At 49.4% G+C, this 13,713-nt stretch overlaps 1 protein-coding gene across 2 annotated transcripts in view; it reads right to left on the minus strand.

The window, feature by feature from the left end:
• The window catches only part of ABCF1 (ATP binding cassette subfamily F member 1), an 83,401-nt gene that overhangs the window by 34,621 nt on the left and 35,067 nt on the right, over positions 1-13,713 (minus strand). For both annotated transcript variants that reach the window (XM_063938015.1, XM_063938014.1), the window contains exons 3-5: positions 9,029-9,124; positions 8,382-8,517; positions 7,557-7,591 (exon numbers count right to left, since the gene is read on the minus strand). In XM_063938015.1, the coding sequence (XP_063794085.1) occupies positions 7,557-7,591; positions 8,382-8,517; positions 9,029-9,124 (267 nt within the window). The remainder of the gene's footprint in view (positions 1-7,556; positions 7,592-8,381; positions 8,518-9,028; positions 9,125-13,713) is intronic.

The following is a 13,713-nucleotide window of genomic DNA, read 5'->3' on the forward strand; positions in this document are numbered from 1 at the left end:
CAGCCTCCTGTCAGCTGGTCCTTGAGGACGGCCCTATCTATAGACGGTACCGCCACTTGTTTTGATAAGCGTGTGAGCGCCTTATCCACCCTAAGGGGTGTTTCCCAACGCGCCCTAACTTCTGGCGGGAAAGGGTATACCGCCCATAATTTTCTATCGGGGGGAACCCACGCATCATCACACACTTTATTTAATTTATCTGATTCAGGAAAAACTACTGTAGTTTTTTCACATCCCACATAATACCCTCTTTTGTGGTACTTGTAGTATCAGAAATATGTAACACCTCCTTCATTGCCTTTAACGTGTGGCCCTAATAAGGAATACGTTTGTTTATTCACCGTCGACACTGGATTCAGTGTCCCTGTCTGTGTCTGTGTCGACCGACTAAAGTAAACGGGCGTTTTAAAACCCCTGACTGTGTTTTTGAGACGTCTGGACCGGTACTAATTGTTTGTCGGCCGTCTCATGTCGTCAACCGACCTTGCAGCGTGTTGACATTATCACGTAATTCCCTAAATAAGCCATCCATTCCGGTGTCGACTCCCTAGAGAGTGACATCACCATTACAGGCAATTGCTCCGCCTCCTCACCAACATCGTCCTCATACATGTCGACACACACGTACCGACACACAGCACACACACAGGGAATGCTCTGATAGAGGACAGGACCCACTAGCCCTTTGGAGAGACAGAGGGAGAGTTTGCCAGCACACACCAAAAACGCTATAATTATATAGGGACAACCTTATATAAGTGTTTTCCCTTATAGCATCTGTTTTATATATTTCTAACGCCAAATTAGTGCCCCCCCTCTCTGTTTTAACCCTGTTTCTGTAGTGCAGTGCAGGGGAGAGCCTGGGAGCCTTCCCTCCAGCCTTTCTGTGAGGGAAAATGGCGCTGTGTGCTGAGGAGATAGGCCCCGCCCCTTTTTCGGCGGCCTCGTCTCCCGCTTTTAACGGATTCTGGCAGGGGTTAAATATCTCCATATAGCCTCCGGAGGCTATATGTGAGGTATTTTTAGCCAAAATAGGTTTTCATTTGCCTCCCAGGGCGCCCCCCTCCCAGCGCCCTGCACCCTGAGTGACTGCCGTGTGAAGTGTGCTGAGAGGAAAATGGCGCACAGCTGCAGTGCTGTGCGCTACCTTTAGAAGACTGAGGAGTCTTCTGCCGCCGATTCTGGACCTCTTCTTACTTCAGCATCTGCAAGGGGGCCGGCGGCAAGGCTCCGGTGACCATCCAGGCTGTACCTGTGATCGTCCCTCTGGAGCTGATGTCCAGTAGCCAAGAAGCCAATCCATCCTGCACGCAGGTGAGTTCACTTCTTCTCCCCTAAGTCCCTCGTTGCAGTGATCCTGTTGCCAGCAGGACTCACTGTAAAATAAAAAACCTAAGCTAAACTTTTCTAAGCAGCTCTTTAGGAGAGCCACCTAGATTGCACCCTTCTCGGCCGGGCACAAAAATCTAACTGGCTTGGAGGAGGGTCATAGGGGGAGGAGCCAGTGCACACCACCTGATACTAAAGCTTTACTTTTTGTGCCCTGTCTCCTGCGGAGCCGCTATTCCCCATGGTCCTTTCAGGAACCCCAGCATCCACTAGGACGATAGAGAAACTGATGTTCCAGGGTCACTGCCCCCCAGCCTCTCAGACTGGCGTCCGTGGTGAGGAGAGTCCAATCCCATACCCCGAACCGCCTTCCTTCCAACAGATGCGTCGACTGGAGCCACCAGAGAAGCGACGACCGGGCCTTTGGTGATAGTGTCACCGTTTGATGAAGGAACAGATGAGATCCTGACCACTGATGTAGAAGACACAGCTGAAACGGTCGAGAATGGAAGCGACCGTACGGGAGAGCTTCGAATGCTGCTACCATTTTTCCCAGAAGGCGAATGCACAGATACACTGACACCCGACGGTGTCGAAGAACCGACCTTACCAGAGTCTGCAGAGACAGGATCTTGTCCTGAGGCAGGAAAACCTTCTGAAGGACCGTGTCGAGAATCATCCCCAGAAACAAAAGCCGTTGTGAGGGGTATAAGTGAGACTTCGGGAAATTCAGGATCCACCCGTGACGAATCAGAAGGTCCTGTGTCATCCGGATATTCTGAAGCAACAGTTCTGCCGAGCTCGCTTTTATCAGTAGATCGTCCAGATAGGGAACAATCGTCACACCCTGCTTCCGAAGTAGGGCCATCATGACCGCCATGACCTTTGTGAACACTCTGGGAGCAGAAGAGAGACCGAAAGGAAGGGCCTGGAACTGGAAATGAGCGTCCCGTATTGCGAACCGGAGAAACGCCTGATGAGGAGGCCAAATGGGAACATGTAAGTATGCATCCTTGATGTCTAGGGATGCCAGAAACTCGTTTCTTTCCAACCCCGCAATAACAGACTGAAGGGACTCCATCTTGAACTTGAATACCCTCAAATACGGATTGAGATCCTTCAAGTTCAGGATTGGCCTGACTGAGCCGTCCGGCTTCAGTACAAGAAACAGGCTTGAGTAATAGCCCTGCTTCTGAAGATGAGAGGGAACAGGGATCACCACCCTTGCGGATAGGAGCTTCTGGACCGCTGCCTGTAAGGCAACTCCTCGGTTGTCGGAAACTGGCAAACCCGTGGTAAAAAACCGCTGAGGCGGTTGTTCCTGAAACACGAGCTTGTAACCGCAAGAGATTAGATCCCGGACCCAAGCGTCTGGGCAGGACTGTATCCAGACCTCCTTGAAATCCCACAGACGAGCTCCCACCCTGTGATCCCCCAGGTGGGAGGGAAGCCCGTCATGCGGTGGTAGTGGCAGAGGACTTAACCTCTGACTGGGCTGAGGTTGCGGAGCCTCTACCCCTGCCGCCGCCTCTACCTCTATGGCCACGGAAGGCAGAAGCTCCACCCCTGGCCTGGCCTCGAAACCTGGAAGGGGCACGAAAGGATCGAAAAGAGGGACCCCTATATGGCCTGCGAGTAGTTGGAGCAGCAGAAGGAAGATAAGTTGACTTACCTCCGGTGGCCTGAGAGATCCAGGCATCCAGATCCTTACCAAACAGAAACTCACCCGCAAAGGGCAACGCTTCTGCCGCCCTTTTGGATTCCGTATCTGCCTGCCACTGCCGGAGCCAGAGAGCTCTGCGGGCCGCAATTGCTAAAGCGGAAATTCTAGCTCCTAGAATACCTATGTCCTTGGACGCCTCGCAAAGGTAAAGGGCTGATTCGCGGATGTGTTCCGCAAACTCTATCAATTGATCCGCTGGTAACTCGTCACGAATTCCAGAGGACAAATGCTCCGCCCAAGCTTTGATCGCCTTGTTGACCCAACAACCTACCTGCGCCGGGCGATGTAATACCCCTGCTGCAGAGTAAATATTCTTTAAGGTAGATTCCAACTTCCTATCTGACGCCTCCTTAAGCGAAGTTGCCCCCGGAACCGGTAGGACCGTCTTTTTGGACAGATGAGACACCGAAGGATCCACAATCGGAGAGGTCTCATAACGTATCCTGCTACCTGCGGGAAAAGGGTAGGAAGACAACAGCTTTCTTGATACCTGAAATTTTGCATCTGGATGTTTCCAGGCAGCCGTTATGAGCGCATCCAGCTCCTCCGAAACTGGAAAGGTCGCCGGCAGGCCTTGGTTGGTGCCAAACCTTGAAGGGCGTAAGGTGTCTTGCTCCGTCTCCTCCACCTGTAATACTGAGGGAATAGCAGTAATAAGAGCCTCTATACCCTGAGCTACTGGTTCAGAGTCTCCGTACACCTGATCCTCATCAGTATCCTGTATATCAGCATCCTGAACATCCTGTACATCTAACCCCGCCTCATCTAATTGAGGCATATCATCGTCAAAGTCCTGCAACACAGAGGCTAGCAATCTCTTTTTAGAAGCCTGTTGAGGGGGGCTAAAGGACGGGGCTTGGGAAGGGATCACAGCCCTAGAAAGCCCTTCTACGGACTTTGCTAATGAGACTGCCCATGCAGGTTCTGGCTCCGGTACCTGGACAAGCTGTCGGAACCGGGCCGCCTCCCTGTCTTCCCGAGAGGCTTTAAGTTCCCCAGTCAGCAGGGACATCACCTCTGTGAGTTGTGTCGTCCATGTTGGGACGCTTTGGGGTTCTGAGGAGGGCTGAGCCGATGACTCCTCACCTAAAACCAGAATTTGCTTTTGTGCTGCCTTGGAGCCTTTATTGGCCATGGCAGCACCTACCCTTGAGACCCTTCCCCCACAGGGGAACAGCAATAGTAGAATGGGTGGGAGGGGGGGGGAAGCCGGGAAAAAACGCAGCCACAGCAGCCCAATCTGTCCTGCACGATACTCTGTGCAGTGACAGGCTAACTGAAAGTTACACTAGTGCCTGCAGTGCCCCCCTTCCCCACTGTAACAGCTCACTGTGTCCGTGGCCGCCGTCCGTCCCGCGCTGTAGACAGGAAATGCTCCGGAGCGCGCGCTACATCCGGGCGCGCAGAGCGGGACTAAGCCCCGCCCCCCTGCTCAAAGGCGCCAAGTTTAAACATGCTGTGCGCCGCTTTGCCGGATCCCCGTAGCGGCTGTGAGCCGCGCTGGCGGGGATCCGAGCAGGGAGGGTGAGGGAGGAGGGGGCGGCGGGCGGACGGGCAGCGGATTAAATAAATAAATAAAATAAAAATAATAATAAAATTAAATAAAAGTCTGTGAGAGGTGGGGGTGCGCTGTGTCAGACAGTTACCCCCTTACAATCCCATTCAAACCCCCCTTTGAGTAGTTGGTCACCATCACTGGGGGGAAGAGGTACACACTCACCTTTCAGTGGTGGAGGGTGGCCCCGACACACGCCGCGGTGTCCGGCCGCTGATACTCATCGCTGCCTTGCTGCCGGAAATCTTCTGCTGGATGGAGTGGCCCCGACACGCGCCGCACGCAGCGGTGTCCGGCCATCTCAGGAGAGCTCAGCGTCTCCCTCAGCCGGGGCCCATCCCGAGCCGCACGCAGCTGCGATGGGACCCCGCCGGCAGCTCCCGCGGTGCAGACTGGCAGTGGCAGAGCTGTCAGTCTGTGAGTGTGTGAAAGAAAAATAAAAATAATAAAAAAAAAGGAAAAATTCTTTCAGCTAAACCCAAGTGAACCAGCTCCCTTGGGCACAAATTAAAGACTGGCTTGGAGGGGACATAGTAGGGGAGGAGCTAGCCACAGTGTTAGAATTTTTAAAGTGCCAGCTCCCAATTACTGCCTACTATTTCCCCATTGTAACTGTACTCCAGTGGCCCCTAGTGGATGAAGGAGAAACAAAACAAAACATTGAGGCAGCAGGAACAGATCGTTTTCACTTTTTGGCTTTCAGGACTAGGTCTAGATCATTGGTGTATTTAAGTATATCTTGTACATACACACTCTCACTCTCTATATATGAAACCGCATGCTGGGCAAGCGTAAAAGAAGGAAGTCTGTGACTGCCCATGCGGTGCAGTAAGCTTACACATTCAGATGGAGATCGCTAGTGTGTAGGAATGTTCTGTCCATCGACAGAGCAGTCTCTCAGTGATGTGAGCTTTGTATGTGGTGATCATGCGGACACACAGGACTGATGCATACTGACGGCACACATCAGCATAAAGTAGGCCGTCTCAGAATTAGACCGTAGATCCTTTTCTCCGAGTGCAGAGTAAGGAGACCGAGTACAAGCTCCTCCCCCTCTATAGTCCCATTGGCTGCTGTGAACTTAGCATTTGTGTCAGAGCCGAGGGACAAAAGCACAGAACAGTGTTATCCAAACCAGTAATCCTAACAAGGACAGTAACATAAAACAAAGCATTATTCCGAAACAGAATGGTGGTGGTCTTAGAGAGGAGGGCTATTGCTGCATACACCTAAGGTTTCCCCATTTCACTGTGTCCTCACTAGGGAAAGAGAGGGACGGCAATGTGCAGGAGCCCCGAAATCTGCGATCAGGTTTGGGTCACACTTTGCAGATTGTCTGGAATCACCCAGTGTCTAATTAGTAGCATGTACTAAGTTGTTGGTCCCCGTGACCAAGATGGATAGCATTCTGACAGATATCGCCACCAGGAAGAGGATAAGCCAACCAGACACTGAGCCTATGCCCACCTCATCTGACTCAGGAGGGAGGGGAGGGGAGAGGGAGGGGAGGGGGGGGGGGGGGGGGGCAGAGAGAGAGAGAGAGAGAGAGAGAGAGAGAGAGAGAGAGAGAGAGAGAGAGAGAGAGAGAGAGAGAGAGAGAGAGAGAGAGAGAGACACACACACAGACACCCACCCTAGGCTAGGATGAGAGGGGTAGAGGGACTCTACACAGGATCACAATCTCAGTGGCTGCACTCACAGGGAAGCGTGAACGCTGCTCCTCCATCTCACACGCTGGGCACAGTTTTTGCCACAATAACTCCTCCAGGTGCCATTGCCGGTGTGGATTCCCCCAGAGACAGAAAAAATACACAGCTCTACCAGGGAGGGCAAGGGGAGACCCCATTCCCAGGCAGCCAATAGGAGTAGAGAGGGGGAGGAGCTTGAGCTTTTGCTGGACACGGCTACAGTGTCTCCCATGAAGGTCTGAGAAACATCCAGTTTACTTTGTGCTAGTCTATTATTACATTTTATTAATAAGGCGCCACTAGTGTTTCGCAGCGCCGTACATATGGCAGACATTAGAACAATACAGGGTGCACAGAACTTAACATTACAGTAACCGAAAAACTAAAACAGAGCACATGTAACAATTAGCACCGCAGTTCTCAGTACACACTACGGCTGAGATGTAAGGAAGCAAAGGAGTAGTCATCCTACTACTGGGGGGCGGGCAGTCACTGGAAGAGAGAAACCGTAATGAGCAAGAGGAGATGCAGGTATAGACATTCGGTACGTAGGCTGTAATTGAAGTGTGAGAGAAGACGGTTGTGGGACAGGAGAGAAGAGGGCCCTGCTCCAAGGAGCTCACAATCTAGGGGTGGGGGGAGACAGACAGGTGACATCAGGTGCGAGCCAAAGGCAGCCTGATGGTATAAAGTAAGCGAGGCATAGATGGCCAACCATGAGGCAGGAGGGGTGGGGGGGTCTAATGCAATCAGTGTACCACATACATATACTAAAGCAGAGGCAATCAGGATCATTTTTACCATCACCAGCAAATACAACGTAACCACATAATTATTAGCAAAAATCTACATACAAAACATTTCAACCACGGATGTCATCAGTCCCTGGCCAGTTCACACACGTACGTACACACGTACAGTTCCCAACCTTTTCTACCACAATACCAATTAAGATGCTTGAAAAACTTAAAAACACCAAAAATAAAATAAAAATGAAACACACATAAGATGTTTCAGCTACAATTAAAATCTAGGTCACAAACAATAGGTTTAATCACTACCTATAAATCCCTGTGACACATCCAGCCTGTAACACGCAGACACCGCCTGATCACTGGTTGGGAAGCGCAGCCCTACACGTTCTCCATCTCTGTATAATCTATGGTTGGTGTCACACAGATCACATTAGTAACGCCACACAATGTAAATACAAGACGTCAATGTAGACCAGCGCTTATATGAGAGACAAAAACAAGTTTACCTGAGTTTTACCCCGTCGGGGAGCTGGGGCAGAGTCTGCAGAGAGAAGAAAGATCATAATAAGAGTCCAATACACTACTTTCATATTGTACTGTATTCTTATTTTTGTTATATGTCAATATTTTTACAAAAACTAATAAAAAGTATTTAAAATAAATAAATAAATCCTATACAGTATATCACAGTTCTGCGCAAATATATTAGTCCCGAAACGACATAAATCAGTGGGTAATTACTGCCACGGTTTCAGCATGCCCTTATAGCAAAACTATTGCAGGGCATGCTGGGAGGTGTAGTTACACAGCAGCTGGAGGACCACATGCTAAATACCCCTTTGGTTGGCTCTTATTCTTCTTCCTAATGATTAAAGACGCTCTCTCCCTCTCACCCATCAGAAGCCAGAACCTAGCACACTAGCTGTATCCACTAAGGACAAAGCAGCCATCACCAGATTAGAACATGTGCCTAGAATCAAGATTAAAATGCTCCGTGCCCAAGAAGCCTACACGCAGATAATGCAGGACGCAAATGCTGGTCCTAACAGAGGTGAGACATGCACCCAAGCGTACAAGCGTAGGTGTTGCTATACCAACCAATCCTCTTCAAGCTATCATTTACCTAGTGCATTATATAAAATGAGAGCCAGAATCAGACTGGTTGCTATGGGCAGCTTCTCATGCTCTTTAGAAGGTTGGATACATTTCCACCTTAAAATTAGCCACAAGTCATGTTTTGGGGCACACTCAAGAACATTTATCTCAGCCATAAGTTCCAGCTCTTGCTGGTGGAATGAGAGTTAAAGATGACCCCGCATTCCCCACCTTACCGGACTCTTCCTCATCACTGGGCTGTACCGACAGCTTCTTCAGCTTCTCTGTGATCTCCCGATCTTCATCATCCTCATCATCTCCTCCCCCCTTCTGCTTCCGGCGGTCCTTTTTCTTTTTCTCTTTCTTCTTTTGCTGTGAAGATAAGGGGGACATGGTTCAGGTAAGGAAAACAACTTACCAGGGAGGATGAATGTAATAGCCTGCAACTTATAAACATCGGCTGGCCTACCTGGTGTTTTAAAGGGGCAATCATTTAAAAGGCAAAACCAGGTTGGCTATGCCTTTTAAATGACTTGTCAGAAAGTCGCAGGCTATTGCATTTAACCCTGGGGTGCCATTAAATTCTACATGATATCGGAGAGATGTCCATAATGTACCGCTGGAACGGTAGCTAAACACTAATAATGGTGGTACAGCATCACATACTTTGCCCAGAACCCCATAGGAATGCCCAGGACATTATGTAACGCTGGACTACTATATATGTGGGTGATGTACGCACCGCATAACATAGTGATATACTCCTGCCACCTGAATGACCCTTTTAGTTCTAAATTGTAAAAGGCCACGGTGGTGTCACATCAATGTAAGTCTGATCTCGCTCCCCGAGCGGAGATATGTAACGCAGATCTTGGCGTCCCACCTGTTGTTGCTGCTGCTCGTGCTGCTCCTTCTCTCGCTCCTTGGCGGCTTCCTCCTCCTGGGCCTGCTTATTGTCTGCCGATAACTCCTCGAAAAACTATGGGGGGGGGGGGGGGGAGCAAAATCAGATGCTGGTTACTACAACGCAACAGGCGGCACACCAAGAACTTTCCACAGGATAAAGATACTATAACATATGGCAATAACAGCCCACAGTCACCGATGCTGCGTGGCTCAGCCCCATATGACATTGAACATACCCCTCCCACTAAGTAGAAGCATGTTAATGGGTTCTATGATAATACCCTTACTGGGATTGGCTCAGTGATGAAGAGCACCATCTTTAAATAGGACACCTTACACTTACAGTCTGTGCCTTTTCTACTTGGCTCCATTCCCCACCTCACATCATAGCACCTCTCTCTTTCACTTGTGGCTTCAGGGGAAGCTGCATCATGCACTCTAAAGAGTGAAGTTGCCCCTAGCAACAAATCAGTGTCTCCCCATCATTTTATAAAATGTACTTGACAAATGCAAACTAGAATTTGTAGCTACGGGAAACATTTCCACTCTTTAGGAGGCTTGATAAATCTCCTCCTCTGTCCTCATGAACTAGAACACTGGGTACTGCCACCCACTCAACATTCCTTTGGTCCAATTGGCTACAAGTTAGGGCTGAAGCCTCCATCGATGGTGGCATTGTTGACAGTGGGAAAACATTGTTATTTTTGAAGATTGATGACCCCCCCCAGGTTGCTTACATAAACATCCCCAGGAGCCAATCACAGCGGACAGCCTGAATAACACGGATTGTCTCTGCCACTATTACTGAAAATCACAGCTAGGCACTCCAGCACTTTAAAACCATCAATGGTGGCAAACCATCAGCTCTTCACCATCGATAGGAAAACTATCAACCATCGACCCCCCCTAAACTCCGATGCATGTCGCACATCAATGGTCAACCCTACCTGTTCTATTCATACCTATATTTAAACGGAGAACTTCCTGGGCAGGAGATTCAGACTGGAACCAATAAGATGCTCACACTCTAATCAATGGCGCATCTCCATCTACTAGAGAGCACAGGGGTTGATTTAGCGATGGACACTAATCACACCGCTACCGTATCTTTGTATGCAGCACATGTGAAAGATAATGCCAAGCCGCAAGCGGCGTCTCATGTAGAGAGAGACTCACACTGCTGGCTTCTGTGATCCACTGATGCACCGAAGACGCATCAGATCATTTGCATGAACATCGGACATTTGAGTAACCCCCAGGGTAGCAGGGTAAAGAGGTAGTATGTAGGTGCACAGGTATTAAAATAATGAAAACTAAAGAATAAGCGTCTGGTGCTCTCCGATATTGTGAATCAAGGCTCTATACGCTATATGGACAAAAGTATTTAGCCACACCTGTTAATTATTGAATTCAGGTGTTTCAATCACACCCGTTGCCGCAGGTGTATAAAGTCAAGTCTCCATCTGCAAGCATTTGTGATACAAAATGGGTTGTTCTGAAGAGCTCAGTGACTGCAAGCGTGATACTGTGATGGGATGACATCTTTGCAATAAGATGGTTCATGAATATTCAGTGGAAGCATTTAGGAACAACAGCAACTCCGCCATGTAGCGGGGTCAACGAAAACTAAGGCGCATGGTGAGTTAAAGTCGCCAACGCTCTGCCGATTCCAAAGCTGAAGATTTCCAAACTTCCACTGGCATTAACGTAAGCACAAAAACTGTGCAGCAGGATCTTAATGGAATGGGTTTCTATGGCATCTGCATGCAAGCCTCACGTCACCAACGCTGGACTGTGGAGCTGAAAACAAGTTCTGTAGAGTGAGGAATCATGCTTCTCTGGCAGTCAGATGGGCGAGTTTGGTAGATGCCGGGAGAATGTTACCTGCCTGACTGCACTATGCCAACCGTGAAGTTCGGTGGGGAAGGGATAATGGTATGGGGCTGTTTCTCAAGGTTTGGGCTAGGCCCCTTATCTCCAGTGAAGGGCAATCTTAATGCTTCAGCATACCAAGACATTTTGGACAATGCTGTGCTTCCAACTTTGGGGAAGGTTATTTTCTATTCCAGGATCACTGAGCCCCAATGCACAAAGCAAGGGACTATAAAGACATTGTTTGAGGAGTTTGGTGTGAAGGAAGGAACTTGACTGGCCGCACAGAGCCATGACATCAACCCCATCGAGTCAGGTAACCCAATACAAAAGTATTGGGGTACCTGACCATTACACCAACAGTCCCCCTGTTGGTCTAATGGTCAGGTACCCCAATACTTTTGCCCATCTAGTGTATATTGATAAATTATAACAGTCTATAGTTATATATAATAAGTATATATAATATAATAAGATTTTACTTACCGGTAAATCTATTTCTCGTAGTCCGTAGTGGATGCTGGGGACTCCGTAAGGACCATGGGGAATAGACGGGCTCCGCAGGAGACATGGGCACACCAAGAAAGAATTTAGATTCTGGTGTGCTCTGGCTCCTCCCTCTATGTCCCTCCTCCAGACCTCAGTTAGAGAAACTGTGCCCGGAAGAGCTGACAGTACAAGGAAAGGATTTTGGGAATCCAGGGTAAGACTCATACCAGCCACACCAATCACACCGTATAACTTGTGATAAACTTACCCAGTTAACAGTATGAACAATAACAGAGCATCAGATAAACCCTGATGCAACTATAACATAACCCTTATTTAAGCAATAACTATATACAAGCATTGCAGAAGAAGTCCGCACTTGGGACGGGCGCCCAGCATCCACTACAGACTACGAGAAATAGATTTACTGGTAAGTAAAATCTTATTTTCTCTAACGTCCTAGTGGATTGCTGGGGACTCCGTAAGGACCATGGGGATTATACCAAAGCTCCCAAACGGGCGGGAGAGTGCGGATGACTCTGCAGCACCGAATGAGCAAACACAAGGTCCTCCTCACCCAGGGTATCAAACTTGTAGAACTTTGCAAAGGTGTTTGAACCTGACCAAGTAGCCGCTCGGCAAAGCTGTAATGCCGAGACCCCTCGGGCAGCCGCCCAAGAAGAGCCCACCTTCCGTGTGGAAAGGGCCTTAACTGATTTAGGCAGCGGCAACCCAGCCGCAGAATGAGCCTGCTGAATCGTGTTACAGATCCAGCAAGCAATAGTTTGCTTTGAAGCAGGAGCACCAAGCTTGTTGGAAGCATACAGAATAAACAAAGACTCTGTTTTCCTGACCCTAGCCGTTCTGCCTACATAAACCTTCAAAGCCCTGACCACATCAAGCAACTCGGAATCCTCCAAGTCAGTAGTAGCCACAGGCACCACAATAGGTTGGTTTATATGAAAGGATGAAACCACTTTCGGCAGAAATTGTGAACGGGTCCGCAATTCTGCTCTATCCGCATGGAAAACCAGATAGGGGCTTTTATGTGACAAAGCCGCCAATTCTGACACACGCCTAGCCGAAGCCAAGGCTAATAGCATGACCACCTTCCACGTGAGATATTTCAACTCCACCGTTTTGAGTGGTTCAAACCAGTGTGACTTCAGGAAACTCAACACCACGTTAAGATCCCAAGGTGCCACTGGAGGCACAAAAGGGGGCTGAATATGCAGCACTCCCTTTACAAACGTCTGAACTTCAGGCAGAGGAGCCAGTTCTTTTTGAAAGAAAATGGATAGGGCCGAAATCTGGACCTTAATGGAGCCCAATTTTATGCCCAAAGTCACTCCCGACTGTAGGAAGTGAAGGAAACGGCCCAGCTGGAATTCCTCTGTAGGGGCATTCCTGGCCTCACACCAAGCAACATATTTTCGCCATATACGGTGATAATGTTGAGCCGTCATGTCCTTCCTAGCCTTTATCAGCGTAGGAATGACCTCATCCGGAATGCCTTTTTCTGCTAGGATCCGGCATTCAACCGCCATGCTGTCAAATGCAGCCGCGGTAAGTCTTGGAATAGACAGGGCCCCAGTTGCAACAAGTCCTGTCTGTCTGAGAGGCAGAGGCCACGGGTCCTCTGTGAGCATTTCTTGCAGATCTGGATACCAAGTCCTTCTTGGCCAATCCAGAACAATGAGTATTATTCTCACTCCTCTTTTTCTTATGATTCTCAGCACCTTGGGTATGAGAGGAAGAGGAGGAAATACATAGACCGGCTGGAACACCCACGGCGTCACCAGTGCGTCCACAGCTATCGCCTGAGGGTCTCTTGACCTGGCGCAATACTTCTGTAACTTTTTGTTGAGGCGGGATGCCATCATGTCCACCTGTGGCAGCTCCCACCGACTTGCAACCTGCGCGAAGACTTCTTGATGAAGTCCCCATTCTCCCGGGTGGAGGTCGTGCCTGCTGAGGAAGTCTGCTTCCCAGTTGTCCACTCCCGGAATGAACACTGCTGACAGTGCGCTTACGTGATTCTCCGCCCAGCGAAGAATTCTGGTGGCTTCTACCATCGCCACCCTGCTCCTTGTGCCGCCTTGGCGATTTACATGAGCCACTGCGGTGATGTTGTCTGACTGAATCAGAACCGGGTGGTCGCGAAGCAGGGACTCCGCTTGGCGTAGGGCGTTGTATATGGCCCTTAGTTCCAGAATGTTTATGTGGAGGCAAGTCTCCTGACTTGACCACAGACCTTGGAAATTTCTTCCCTGTGTGACTGCCCCCCACCCTCGGAGGCTT

This window comes from Pseudophryne corroboree, chromosome 8 (genome assembly GCF_028390025.1).
Source record: "Pseudophryne corroboree isolate aPseCor3 chromosome 8, aPseCor3.hap2, whole genome shotgun sequence".
Classification (NCBI taxonomy): domain Eukaryota; kingdom Metazoa; phylum Chordata; class Amphibia; order Anura; family Myobatrachidae; genus Pseudophryne; species Pseudophryne corroboree.